Source organism: Petromyzon marinus, chromosome 33 (genome assembly GCF_048934315.1).
Source record: "Petromyzon marinus isolate PM22_M1 ecotype Great Lakes invasive population chromosome 33, UKy_Petmar_22M1.pri1.0, whole genome shotgun sequence".
Taxonomy (NCBI): Eukaryota; Metazoa; Chordata; class Hyperoartia; order Petromyzontiformes; family Petromyzontidae; genus Petromyzon; species Petromyzon marinus.
This window is the reverse complement of record NC_133699.1, coordinates 9,274,918-9,289,314: the sequence shown is the minus strand read 5'-3', so window position 1 is coordinate 9,289,314 and position 14,397 is coordinate 9,274,918. Positions and strand designations below refer to the sequence as shown.

The window sequence follows — 14,397 nt, the reverse complement described above, 5'->3', positions numbered from 1 at the left end:
TGCTTCCATGACGTCTGGCCAGTGTGGACGAGTTGACCACACATGTCTACTGGATAATCTATGGAAAAAGAGCTTCATAGCTCATTGTGTTCCTCCAGTCTAAATAAAGATTCTGATTCTGACCATAAATATCCTCCAAAGCGGGGTTGGGGGGGAGTGTTCTTTAGTGCTCCCTTTAATAGGGAGCACCCCCCAACCCTTGTTCTGCAAGCAAGTTGTTGTGTCTGTACCTCACCGCTTGCCGAGACGTTGGCCCTGCTTCCTCGGTGACCTCGTGGGCCCCACGTGCGTGTCCACAGGTGAGCAACTGCAACCTGTACCGTCTGGGCAAGAAAAAGGGCCTGCCCAACAGGATGGTGGTGTCCATCTTCGACCCGCCCGTCAACTGGCTCCCTCCGGGCTACGTCGTGAACCAGGAGAAGAGCCACCTGGGGGATGGCGACGCGGCCAACGACGCTGACGTTGCCCAGGTCCGAGAGAGGCTTTTTTTTGGTTTTGTTTTAAGTTGCGCGAAATGAAATGTACGGCCCTTTTTGTCTATCCGCTGCTGGATGGACGGGCCTGCGACCTGTGCGTTTCGGATACGGGGTCGCACCCCGATAAAACAAATTTTGGATGACGTTCGCACGCTGGTCAGGGTGTGCGGGATGGTGAAGTGGGTTGTCCAGGACCAGTTGAGATATTGCTCTCCGCTGGTATTGGCTGCGGCCAGGAATCGAACTCAGGTTGGCTGGTTCGTAGCATACTGCACTGACGTCCTGCACCGTCACTCCATCGTAATCTTTGATTGCGTTTGGTTTTGTATTTGGACAGCCGTGGTGCACAGGCCTTCGATCCAGCACTTTGCGGCGGCAGGAGTTGATAAATCTCGTAGATAGTTGTGTCAACCCCAAACCTGCCAGGCTAGAAACTATAAAACTTTATTTTACCAATGAAGGCCCACTGACCTATATATGTCTTTTTTTGAGGCAACCTGGCCACAAACGATAGCTCAACGAAGTTGATTATGCAGATGTATATGCGGAAATGTATCAAATACTCAAAATGCATGTACTTAAACGTGAATACGGGGAGCACATGCAAACTCCAAATATACAGGCGTCAGGGTCTGGGTCGAACCCACGACCTCCTGTGTACCAGGCGAGGTAGTTAACATCTCGCCACCATGGCTGAGAGGTGACTCATGACGGTGACCTATGTGCGCACGTCGCGCATGTCGCGCATGCACGTCACGCATGCCACGCATGTCGCGCATGCACGTCACACGAGCATGTGTTGGCCCCTCTGCCCGCAGACCGGCAGTACCAGCAGCAGCAAGAACTCGGCGGCCGACAAAACGGACCCCTCATCGGGCGACGAGGACGACCCGGAGTTCAACGAGGCCCTCGTGTGGAGGCCGCCCTCGGATGACGACCCCCTTCCCGGTGCCGCCGTGCCCGCCGTGCCCGCCGCCGCCGTCGTGGACGACTCGGAGAACGACTCAGACGAGTACGACCAGGAGCAGATCCGCTTCATCGACAGCATGCTCATCCGCTCGGGCGCCTTCAAGAAGAAGATCGCCGGTGTGGGAACCAGCGGCTCGGTCCCGTGGGCCGCGAATCGCATTGGGGCCCTGCCTCGCGATGCCGGCGCCGGCCTCACCGGTGGCGGCCGCGGCGGTGTCGGCGGCGGCTGCGGTCACGACGCCACGATGACGCCGTCTGGCGGCGAGTGGACCGACTATAGCTCGTGGGACGCCATGTGCTACCTCGACCCGAGCAAGGCGGCGGGCAACGGCGACGACGACTTCGTGGTGGGCGTGTGGAACCCGGCGGAGGAAAGCGGGGGGGCTGGCGCGGCCGGAGGAACGGGCCCCGCGGGGGAAGGACAACCGGCCTCTGCCGGGGCCGTCGGCGGGGCCCTGGGCAGGCCGTCGATCTCGTACGACCTGCACACGGAGCAGTGCATCGCCGACAAGAGCGTTGCCGACTGTGTCGAGGCGCTGCTGGGCTGCTACCTGACGAGCTGCGGAGAGAGGGCGGCGCAGCTCTTCCTCTGCTCCATGGGCCTCCGGGTGCTGCCGCCAAAGAACAAGGGTGAGACGGGCCTCTCCGTCGTGGCCCGCCGCGGACGGGGCGTCGACCCGCCGTGGCCGGTGGCAGTCGTGGAAGCCTCTGACAGAATCTGCCCGACCGAGGGCTTTGGCTCGGAAGCGCAGCCGGAAAAATCCGTCGTCCGGGCACTGTCCAGCTTGTCTCTTATCAACAACGCCGATGCGAGTTTAGCTCCAGACTCCCCCGCATGTGACAATAATAACAAGGCGATGGCAGAAGCTGTTGAAACGCCGCGGAAAGAGGAGCCGAGCCCTGCAGTCGGCGAACGCGATGCGGCGGCGGCTCCTGCTGACGACCGGCGCAGCACCGGCACAGGTGCCGATGCAGCGGTGCCAGGCGAATGTGCCGGTACGGCGGTGCCGAGCGAATGTGCCGGTGCGACCGCGGAGAGAACGAAAGAGGAAAGCGCTGATTGCGAGAGGAAGCAGGAGTACAGCTTTCTTGCCATCCCGCCGCGCTGCATGTTCCACAGGCCGGACGCAATGCAGATCCTCGAGCGCCTCATCTCCGGGTATTCCGGCTTCGAGTCGAAGATAAGCTACTGCTTCTCCAACAAGGCCTATTTGCTGCAGGCCTTCACGCACGCTTCCTACTACTACAACACCATCACGGGTACGGGGACCGTTCTCCGACGGTTGGCACACTTTCATACTTCACTTAACGACATCAATTAATCAATGAATTCGCTACTTTAAAGCAATTTACATTTTGTATGGACGCCTTATTATTTATATATATTTGTGTAGGTAAAAAACGCCGCGGTCCCTGAACTCTCGAATCTCCTCGCCCAAGAAGCAGGCGCCACGTGTCTCGGGCACCACGTGTCTCAGTCGCCACGTGTCTCAGTCGCCACGTGTCTCAGTCGCCACGCTTCTCAGTCCCCGCGTGTCTCGGGCGCCGCGTGTCTCAGGCGCGCCTGCTCCGTGTGAACGAGTTACGGCCACCCTCACTCCACACAAACAAAAGTTGTACATTGAAGATTAATTGATGAAGTAATTAATGAATTAATTCAGGTAAGCGTTGATGTGGGAGCAGGCGCCGCATCATTGACGTACTTCTCGACATTGAGTTAAACAAAGTTGTTAATAAAACCTTTTTTTAAGGAGTTTATTATTTTTATTTGGGTTGCATTTTTAAGATTCTTTCCCTCCCCCGCCCGCTCCACCCCATCCTGATTGTGGTCTGATTGGTGTCATGAAGTGTAGGTGCCACTTTGCTCGTAGAGCATTGGAACCCTTGCATGTCGCACAACATCCCACGGAAGCGGATATCACAGAGTCACCTCTTTCCCAACTGCTCTGCAACTCGTAATGTTTCGTCGGATGAGCGTCAAAACAAATATTTTGTTAATTCTCACGGCTGTAAGTCGGCCAGAGTTACGTGCGGAATGAAACTTAATGTGACGGTTTTTGTGTGCGTTCGCTTGAGACCCATCAACTCGCTTGCACTTGAGAAGCCGGTTTAATCACGGGGCGACTTAAACGCCGAATCTGACCCGGTGCCGGCTCCGGGACTCTGTTCCTTCACGCCGTCCGACGACCGCCTCTCCTCGCTCCGATTGGATAAACGGGGGGGGAGGGCGGGGGGGGGGTTCCTCCAATCCCCGAATCCGAGCCGCGATAATTTGAAACGGCCGGCATTGTTGCGTGCCGCGTGTCGCCCCCCCCCCCCCCAGACTGCTACCAGCGTCTGGAGTTCCTGGGCGACGCGATCCTCGACTACCTGATCACGAAGCACCTCTACGAGGACCCACGGCAGCACTCGCCGGGAGTGCTCACCGACCTGCGCTCGGCGCTCGTCAACAACACCATCTTCGCCTCGCTCGCCGTCAAGCACGACTTCCACAAGTTCTTCAAGGCCGTGTCGCCGGAGCTCTTCCTTGTCATCGACGACTTTGTCCGCTTCCAGGCCGAGAAGGACGAGATGCAGGGCATGGACTCGACGGTAACGCCGCCCTTTGCTTGGCTCGCTTGGCTTGGCTTGGCTTCGCTCGCTCGATCGATCGATCGATCGTTCGCTTTGCAGGCTTTTTTGAGGTTAAATATCCGTATCAGAATGAGAATTATTATTCTTTAGACTGGAGGAATCCGATGAGCTATGAAGCTCTTTTTTTTACACACGTTCAGTCGGGGTAGGTGAGCGAGTTACGTCAACAAACAATACAAAGGATGATATGGAGAGTGGAAAAATAGAGAAAAGGTAAGCAAGTTGCTAAAAATAAATATATATAAATGGAGTATTTAAGTACAAATTGCACATGTACATAAGATTTCTGCCGATTCGGCAACACCAAATGGAAGCTTTGTCAAGGCGGCAAAGCGCAGACCTCACAAGGACACCGCAGTACCTCATTACATTGCACATTATGAAATCACTAAAATATCATCATTAAATCTTGACTTCAAGCTTTCGTCACTGTAGGAATTCATAAACTGGTCACTGCGGCCAATGCCAGCGTTTTTTTTAAACCGTGCTTCCAACGCAGCGCGTCTCGGGGCACGGACACAAAGCGGTGTTTGAGATAACAGCTCGGTGAGAAATTGATTGCAGATCAAGTACCAACGTTGAGCACGTTACCGTATGGAGAAGCGTACGCAACGGATGTTAAAGCTAAACTGCGCTCGAGAGCTCGCGATGAAAAACGCCCCAGCGTTCGATAAGAAAGGGACGCAACTGATGATGAAAGATTTGAGGCGTTGACGGGGACTCGCGTCGTGCTCTCCGTCTCCCCCAGCTTCGGCGCTCAGAGGAGGACGATGACGAGAAGGAGGAGGACATCGAGGTGCCAAAGGCCATGGGCGACATCTTCGAGTCGCTCGCTGGAGCCATCTACATGGACAGCGGCATGTCGCTGGAGACCGTGTGGCGTGTCTACTACCCCATGATGCGGCCGCTCATCGGTACACCCATCCACACCCTGCCCCCCACCCCGCTCGCCCACCGCTTTGCTCGCCCACACCCCCTTCCACCTCTCTTGGCCGCACTCCTACCGCACCGCAGTTCTTGCCGATCGTCGTTGATCCAGCCTGCTGACGTGTCGTCTAGGAGCGGGTGGGGGCAGGGTTGCAGAGGAGCCTATAAACTGGGCCCTGGGATGCCCAGTTTTGCGTGATGTGTGCGGGTGGTTTCGTTTTGTCATCGTTGTTATTGTCGTCGTCATTGTAAACTCCGTCGTCGTCAAAAATCATCGTCACCACTTGTTGCCATCGCATTCCAATCGTCAACGAATCCACCTGCACGTGTCACCTGAGGTTGGAAAGCCTGAGGTAGAGGTTTTTTGTAGCCTCCTCAACCTCGGGTATCAGCCACCCATAGTCACAAACGTTGCGGTGCAATGGGTTTTTCACTTGACAAGAAAGCTGCTGAATCTAACCTGCGTTGAACCCGGTTATTATTATTGTTATTGCTGTTTACTGAAGGCTTTCCCATTGTAGTTTCTAATGCTTCCGTTTTTGTTTCCTGTTGTTCGTACTTGCAGAGAAGTTCTCGGCGAATGTCCCACGCTCCCCAGTGCGGGAGCTCCTGGAGATGGAGCCTGAGACGGCCAAATTCAGGTTTGTGTGCACGCGCGCCCACTGGCATCATCAGTATTGATCCGTACAAAACCCAAAGTTTTAATATGCACGTATGTTGCATTTCTTTCGCATCATACTTAGCCAAAACCGTGCTAACTGGAGGTGCGGGGGAAGGACAACAAACTAAACACAGAAAGGAGTTCTTAAGAAACGAGTTTTCAATCTAGATTTAAAAGTGCATAGTTCCAGTGGCTTCCTAATATCGGAAGGAAGGGCATTCCAGACGTCCGCAGAAGCGCATCTGAAAGCACGCGCTGCAGTGACCGCCTTTGTTCGATGGCTTGCAGCCAAAAGCCACTGCAAGGATGACCGAAGCTTGCATGAAGCTTTATGAAATATTGCATTGCACTCAAAAGGAACTTATTCAAGATCTTGTTGCACTCCTAATATTTACCGTTTCGTTCCTCGCGTGTGAACGACCGCACAGCCGCCGCTAAACTGAACGTCGTCCGTGTTTGTTGCCCCCCTCGCGTGCCGAGCAGCCCGGCGGAGCGGACGTTCGACGGGAAGGTGCGCGTCACGGTTGAGGTCGTGGGCAAGGGCAAGTTCAAAGGCGTCGGCCGGAGCTACCGCATCGCCAAGTCCGCGGCGGCACGCCGTGCGCTACGCAGCCTCAAGGCCAACCTCCCGCAAGGGCAGCCAGCCTTCTGATTCCCCACCAGCCACCTGTCATCCTTCCAGGCTCTCGCTGCCTCCTCGTTCCCCCCCACCCCATGCCCAAGTTGATGGAGATTTCCTGCTCCCCACTTGCCAGGTTAAAGGGAGTCACTGCCAGCTAGCTGCCCGCTTGCCAAAACAGACGAGTTGCGGCGGTCGTCCTTGAGCTGTGTGCCTAAGCCGTGTGTTTTGAGCTGTCCTCCAAGCGTGAGTTTGTGAAGCTTCGTCAATTGGTGGCTGGGCCCTGCTGGCCGAGATTTCCGAACCGGCCTAGGCCTACTGTGTGCAGCAAATTCTGCAACAGGTGGAGCTTGCGCGACGACCAGATCTGTCGTCGTGGTTACAGCTCGGGTTGTCGTGACCAAGCCAAGCGGTGGTTCCGAGGATGGACCCCGCTGCCCGGCTTGGCGCAAATGCACAATGCTAAATAAGTAAATAATCGGGTGTAACGGCGGCATTCATCCCATACTTTTGAATGCAATTTCACTGCAGTGACGTCACTGGAGCATCCCCCGATTTGTGATTTTGTTTTGTATTTTTTGTACTCCTTAACGAAGCTTCTGGCTTGTCAGTCAGTCAGGAACGCACAGCTTAAAGTGGTTATCTACAACACCAGATACATTTTTATTGTCGGTAGAGTTGCAAGTCTTCTCTCACCATATCTCCTGTTTGCTGATGCCCGGGCAGTTGACCCGCAATTTTGTGAAAAGCAGAACAGCTCCTGAGCCTCTTGGAATGTTTTTCTTTTACGGTGCAGGCTTGACACCAGACTCCACATCATCTAAACTGGAGGGGACATCCTTCAACTGCTTACTCTACCCTCATTAAGGCCAACGCAGCCTTCCCACGTCCATACCACGCTCCCGTCATCTCGGTAGCGATGGCAAGTAGCGGTCTCCCGTGTTGGATCAAAGGTTAAAACCGGCATGCACGTGCACACGCTGTGGGTTCTACAGAAACGGAGAGGGACGCGGGTGAAGTTGCCGAGCGACGGCGTACGATGCGGAACTGCGCCCGGTGCGTCGGGCTGTGTCGCGATCGTGTCCGTGTTCCGGTCGAGTGGAGAATGCTAGGTCTGGCCGGTGTGACGTCGCGACGGGTGGACGGCGGCACCACATGCAGGAGTTGGTGGTGGTCATTCAGGGGCCGCGGTGGTTGGAATTGTTGGAAATGGGGATGAGGGGGAAGGGGGCTAAAGAGACGATTTTTTTTTGGGATTCACACACACACGGGGGCCCCCACGACAGTCCGATGTTATTTTTGCTCCTTGCCAAACGATAACGGTGGCCCCGCGAATGCCGTCACGCGAATGGTTTTCAATCCCGAGGTTCTTTGGCATCAGGTGTCATCCTCGTTCCTCTGTGACCCATTGCACTTGCATTTGACGTAGTGGCGGCGCTGGGAAGTCGACATTCCACAATTCGGGGGGGGGGGGTGGGGTGCTCTGAGAAGTTTCGCTATGAAACCCCCTCTGTCTTCGGGCGTTCGCGAAGCAGGTTTGTCAGGCTCCCGTGTGTGGCTACGCATGGCCATGGGGAGGCAACGAAGTTCGCTTTTTCGCTGTTGTATCCCTTTTGGTTTGTTAACGGATAATGTCCTGCAACTGATTGTCGGAAAGGACCGCAACTTGTAATGCAAGCTGGCTCGTACGCAGCGACGGGGCACGACCTGGGCCCAGACCAATGCTCCCTTTTACGCCCTGGTGTACCAGTACCGTGCGTGCAATATGTCATGGGGAAAACAATACGGCGCTTTTGTTCAAATCTTTTCACTTTTATCAGGCGACTCAACTTGTACAATATGCTACACTGATTTTGTTAAAAACAAATCTTTCTCGTAATTTAAAGTTAATATATGCATTTTCTTTCCTCAAACTGAAATATACTGTAATTGGAAATCTGTGTGCACGTAAACAATTTATTTTTCACATGCGCGAAAGTAATTATTTTTCTCACCGATTTATCGCCAACTTAATGGGCTGTTCGGTAAATCTGTTAGCTCCGCTCCACGGGCGAGTAACGAGCTCGCAACGAGGTTCAACAAGGTCACCGGAAAAATCGGCCTACGCACGTGCACGTGGCTTGCGCTTGCCCGCATCTTCAAATCGGCTCGTTCTTATATTTCCTACGTTCTTAAATTCACTTAGAGGGGGGGGGGGGGGGAAATATCCCGTTTGGAATTTTATCACCACCCACCTCGGGGCACGGTCGGGGAAAAAAAATGCCTTAGTAGCGACACTTCAGACAAAACTAGAGAAGCGTAAGCTTTACACGATTTAAGTTTTTGCACTCATTGCGCGCGTTGTGTTTCTTTCGTCTTATTATTTAATGGGCTTTTGTGTTTCGCTGTCCGTGGTGCCGTTTCACGAGTGGCAGGTGGACGGGGCCCGGTGTAGTGGGACAGTTTTTTTTTTTCTGTCAGCTCGCATATCGCCGGCGCGGAGCTGCCACTGCTGCCCCTGCGCTGGATGTTGCCGGCGCTCCACCCTCACCCTCACCCCCACCCCCCCCCCCTGCGGTCAGTGGCGGTAGGGCACCTTTGCCCTGCGGTCCTGCGCGACGGTGAGGTGCGAGCTGTCGACATATCGCGTCGGTGCGTGGGTGGACCGGTTAGTTGGGGGGGGGGGGGGTAGGTACCTGAGGAGGGAGGCATTGATGGTTTCCAACATTTACTACCTCATCGCAGCGATTCCTTTCGCCGGAGTGCACGTGAACCGCCCAGTTTGTGGTGTCTCCGCAGCTGTGCCGCTCCCACCTGGAGCCGAGCGGCCGAAGCGACGCTCATTTACGCACGAGCCGGGCCGTCCTCGGTATCGTGGGTTCCGAGCCATGTCCGTCGGGGATTCCGAGATCGCGGCTGCATGGCTGGGTTGGCGAGCTCACGGTCGTCGCTCGCTTTGTTTACGCCGTCGTGACGGAGGGGCCTGAGTTGTCCTAAGATGTCTTTTTTTCCAATCTTAACAACAAAAAGTCTTTACAAAAACATTCACCGGTCGTGAACGTTCTTAGCACTGGAGGACAATGCGGCGACGATAATGATGATGTATGCTTAATTTAAGAATGCCCCATTGGGCCTCGTGGCATCTTTATACCTCAGCAGGTGCAGAAGCAGATCTGGAATGCTGCTGGTGAGAAGCCCGATCGATGCGTTGTCCGTTTACCAGCTGGTCGTAGGTGTCGTGGGGGGGGGGGGTGTGGACTAAGTTCTTGGTCCTATCCAAGATTTGGGAATTCAAATCACCAGCGCATATTCTCTTTATCGTGACAGACTTTTTAGAAGCGTCTCACCCCCAGTTTGGCGCTCGTGCCCTTTGAGTGCCACCCCCCCCCCCCCCCCCGCTCTCAAGAGGGTGGCTGGTGGTGAGCTTTTCTTGGTCAGATTTCAGGCTTACACACTTGCGTTAGACAGATTTACTGTATAAACATTGTTATGTACATAGCTCTATATATAGTGATATTATTGAAATCACTCGTGCACACACGCGGGCCCATAAGATGCTGCATTCTGTGTCCAGGCGAAGCTCCGAACGATATTTTTGCGAGGTTTTTTTGTTGTTGAAATGTTCGGGGTCGGGGCCTGGTGCTCTCGTGGTTCACCTTCTGTCAAATGCTGCATTGAAACACATCTACCTATTTTTTAGACACGTATCGTTTTTCTATCGTATTACTGAATAACTGGATGCAAGCGTGTGGGTGCGCACGCGTTTGTAGGGAGGGGGACATGGAACTGGGAGACGGAGTGGGGTGGGCGAGTAAGCGGTGTGTGGGGGGGGGGTGTTGGGAGGAGGGGGGAGGGGGAAATCACAAGTATTTTAAACAAATAGGGCAGACTCGGGGAATGGAAATCGTTTTGCAGAAACGTCTCGAGTAGCCCCAGGATGAAACTGATGAATAACAAACGCTTTGTCCCGGGTGACAGCAAACTTAACAGAAGACAAAAAAATACAAATGACAACAACAATTGCACTATGTATTTCAGAATGTGTGTGTGTTTTTTTTTTGTTCGGGTCAGGTTTCGCCGATGAAGTTCTTATTTAATAACGGCGGTCGTTCGCGTCTCGGCTCGGCTCGTCCTTGAGCCGCTCTCGCCCCTGGAGATGGCGCTACGATGCAGGGGCGTGAGGGACGGGTGGCGGGATGGGGGAGGTGGGAAGGGGATGGAGTTGTCCCGGTCCCAGTGTTTACGATCAAGCCCCGCCCCCCCCCCCCCCGTGCCAGCGACACACGGCTCTGACCGCCGCGTGTCAGGCGTCTAGAGCAGGACGCCCACAGCAGCAGCAGCAGTATCGGTAAAGCGACGTGCGCGCAGACTTGTCGCGGCTGTCTCGCGTCTAACCCGTTCCCCACCCCCCAACCACTGCCGCGCGTAGCTTCACGTGTACCGCGGTGTGACCAGGCGTCGTGCCATCCTGGCTCTGAGTTGACGCCGTTTGTAATCTCGTGGGGAGGGGGGGGGGGATGATGGGTGCGGACCTCGTGCTGTGCGGTGTGTCGCCCGGGGTGCTTCCGCCCAGGTTGCCCGCGACGCTCCCTGGGGGTTTCCGTGAGGAGGTCCAAGGAAGACGCGAGGTCAACAAAGAACGACGAGGTAGCTCTTATGTTTTGGACGCGAACCGAGAATGGGTGGTCCCCCCGGCCTGTCCAAAACAAACGCACACACGAGTTTGAAGCTTCGTTATCGGCCAAAATGCCTGCGGTTCAGGCGAGACGAATCTCGCCTGGAAATATGCCCGATCTTGTAACGTCTCAGGAGCTGAGCAGATTGTTGAGCCTGGATAGTGCTTCGAAGGGCGACCGGCATTCACAAAGACAAGTGTCGCAGGCTGCAGAGGGCAATGCAGCGATTTCCGGTGTACTGCAGTATGCTCCCAGCGCCCATATCCCCTGCCTTCAACCCGCACCGACACGTGTGGGTTGACGGCACAGGGGGGCTGTCCGCTGAGGAAAAACAAATACTTTCGAGTGACTTTTATGTGCGCGCTCCGGTGTTATCACCGACTTGATTTCCATTAAATTTGAATCCATCCGCTACGCTCGCATCACGAGGGCTATTTGATTATTTTTCAATAACGAAGCTTCTGACTTGCGTTGGGACAGCCACAGGAGGCTGAACGTAGGTGTGTAACTGCAATATGAGAGCTGTTGCGTCCTTTTCATCGACGTTCTGGATTTTTTTCGGAGCCGTTTTCCCTATGCTGAAAATTTTCACTCCTGGCTTAGTTGACGGTCGGTCTGGACCTGCAGATGTTAAACCCTGACCACGGCTTCGGTTTGTGGGGGGGGGGGGGGGGGGGGGTGGTCGGTCCTCTTGTAGCTCTTTTTCCATTGCACAACCAAGACATGCCGCGGCCGAACCGAGCCAGCCCAGCGCCAGGTTGTTGTTTTTCCACTGCATAACCCGAGCCGTGTTGCTGACGTCGCACGCAATGAATAAGTACGACAGGAAAACTGAATAGCCTTGCCCCTGGACCCTTGGGAACTCGAGCCAGATTCAGGTGTCTAAGCGAGGCCGGACATTTGCACGGATTGGGTTCTGACATGGCTCTGCAAATTGCCAGTGGAAAAACCATCCCCTAACCGCGGAGGGCATCGCACTGTGGCTGGCGCGCATTGTTCAGACGTTCCAGTGGAAAAATTGTGTGGTTTTCTTTTGGCACTCATTATTTTTCAAATACCTCAATACTATTATTGATTTGCATGCACATTGCATCTGGTGCTGTTTTGTTATTTTTGTTCTATTTTTTTTTAGTTACATGCTTGAATTCTTTTTTTTGCACTGTCCTCTCTTGAGCGATACCTCGACAGGCGCTGTTCACGATCCTAATCAAAGCAACTTCTCTGTTTCCTCTGCAGAGCCCAGCAAAACCATTGCCCCTTGGCTATAATCATTGTTATTATTTTGTATCATCACTACTATATTATTAATGCATATATTAACTTGTTTTGTGAAACCTATTTACCACTCGGTGGAAAATAATAAAAATGCAGCTTATCAAAAAGTTAGAAATTTTCTCGGTGCATTCCCACGGCAGAAAATAGCCGGACGTATTGAAATGTTCTGCGATAATTTCGTTACTTTTCTCTGAACTATTCGGGATGCAGCTGGTGGTGAAAAATGCAAGATTCTTTCAACGCAGTCGTTTGGAATGTGAAAAACTGGTGCTCAGCAATGTATCATTGCTCCACGTTCGGTTAAGTGCACTGCTGGTATGTGTGTATACTAACAGACACAAACACACGTTTGTTTTTATATATCTACGTGTTTAGTTTCGAGCACATGTATGTATTTGACACGGGACAAGGCTTTGGTTGGGGGAAGGGGGTTACATTGCCTCTGTTAAGCAGCCGTTCTTCGCACGTGAATGGTCTTTGGTTCACTCTCCCGTTGGATGCATTGGTGGGGTGGCTCGGTGGGTCTATCGCCTCACTTACTTGAAGGTCGAGAGGGGGGGCGGGTGTGGGGGGTTGCCGTGTGTGTGTCTTTTGGGGTGAGAGACGAGGGTTGAGTGCCACGTGCGTGGAGAGAGATTGTCAGAGGCAGTTTGGAGCGAGGTGTTGTTGAGGGGGTCTCGCTGTCGGTTGCTCATTGCTGCTTTGTGGATGTTCTAGATGGGGTTGTTATCGATTATCGAGTGTTTTTTTTTGTAATGTTTTAATAATTGCTTACTTGTTCTACAAGATGAAGAACAAAAAAAACTCTGCACGGAATCGATAGCCGAATCTGGTTGGTAGCGATCGGTTCACGGGACCATTCGCACCACCGCGGCGGATTCCAACCCGATTAGTCCACCTGGCAACCAAACCCATGGGATACACAACTTGTATATTAAAACTTACCGCACTTTGTCGGTCCACTGCTGGATGAGGGCGTCATCACACCGCCGTTTCGGAAATGTGTGGTGGGTGGGTGGGGGGGCTTCGTTGACCATACTTGAGCACTCTGCTCAGTACCGAATGTCTGGAGGTTTGTGAACCGATATAGTTTGTCGATTTTTTGTCTCCCCATTTGGCATCGTCTTGTTTGCATGCGATTATCGACATCGCTTAGTTCAGGGGTGGGGAACGTCCGCCCATACGGCTCGCGAAATCATTTAGTCTGGCCTTGCCAAGGCAACCGCAGGCGGGACTCGAAATTTAATAAATCTAGGAGCAAACCTGGAAAAGCAGTTGCGAGTAGTAGCAACATCATCAATACCAGCTGACATCATCACACGCCTCGCCAAAGAGAAGCAGTTCCAGCCATCACATTCGGGGCGAGTTAATTAAATGTTTGACCAAATATAACAGGCAAATTTTATAAGTTGATAATTTTGTATGGCCCGCGAATGATGTTATAAATATCCAAATGGCTCTTGGCATTAAAAAGCTCTCCCCCGCCTTAGTTGAACACTGATTACGAACAACCCTACGTCTAGACCACGAGCGAGCAAACTGAACAGCTCCCAAACAACACTGACGACGACGGGATGTCTACGCATCAGTCTGCCTTTTACATGTTATGAACAAGCCAAGTGGTTAAATTTCGATTTAAAGCTTTAAAGCTTTCGTGACTGCAAGGATTCACCTTCTTTGGTTTTTTTGGTAAAGTCACGTAGAATGAGAATGAAATAATATATTGATGAAATAAAATAACACAATAAAATTCTCACGACGTTTCGGCCACAACACAAGCGGCCTTCATCAGGTGACTTTACCGAAAGAACCAATGAAGATGAAGCCAAGTGGTGTGTGTGTGTACTGGTGTAATGTTTTGCTTTGGTGGCGGCTGTGAATTTAGCATTTCCGCGTCGTCAAACTCGCGACCCCCCTCCCCTCGCCCCCGTGCACGTTTCGCCCACGCTACGGCGGGGGTGGGGGGGGTGAGTCGTCGGTCCCCCAGCAGTCGAACGTGGGGTCTGAGAGGGCCTGGTGGGGAGGCTGGTGGTGTGCAACCTCGTTGCTCTCGCCCGTGTGATCGCCGTTCGTTCGCGTCAAGTCTGGTGGGTTTGTCCGTCGAGATGATTGTGCCTTTGCGTCATTTGGTCGTGGAGAAATATGCGTCTCTCAAAAATCGTAACTTTTGTCGAGAGGTGT

At 53.3% G+C, this 14,397-nt stretch overlaps 1 protein-coding gene across 2 annotated transcripts in view; it reads left to right on the top strand.

Annotated features, from left to right (window-relative positions):
• DICER1 (dicer 1, ribonuclease III) overlaps nt 1-8,485 on the top strand; it is a 32,157-nt gene extending 23,672 nt beyond the window's left edge. For both annotated transcript variants that reach the window (XM_032965026.2, XM_032965025.2), the window contains exons 23-28: nt 300-470; nt 1,295-2,705; nt 3,769-4,037; nt 4,828-4,993; nt 5,572-5,647; nt 6,151-8,485. In XM_032965026.2, coding sequence (XP_032820917.2) covers nt 300-470; nt 1,295-2,705; nt 3,769-4,037; nt 4,828-4,993; nt 5,572-5,647; nt 6,151-6,319 — 2,262 coding nt within the window. In that variant the 3' untranslated portion in view covers nt 6,320-8,485. The remainder of the gene's footprint in view (nt 1-299; nt 471-1,294; nt 2,706-3,768; nt 4,038-4,827; nt 4,994-5,571; nt 5,648-6,150) is intronic.
• Nucleotides 8,486-14,397: the final 5,912 nt, after the last annotated feature.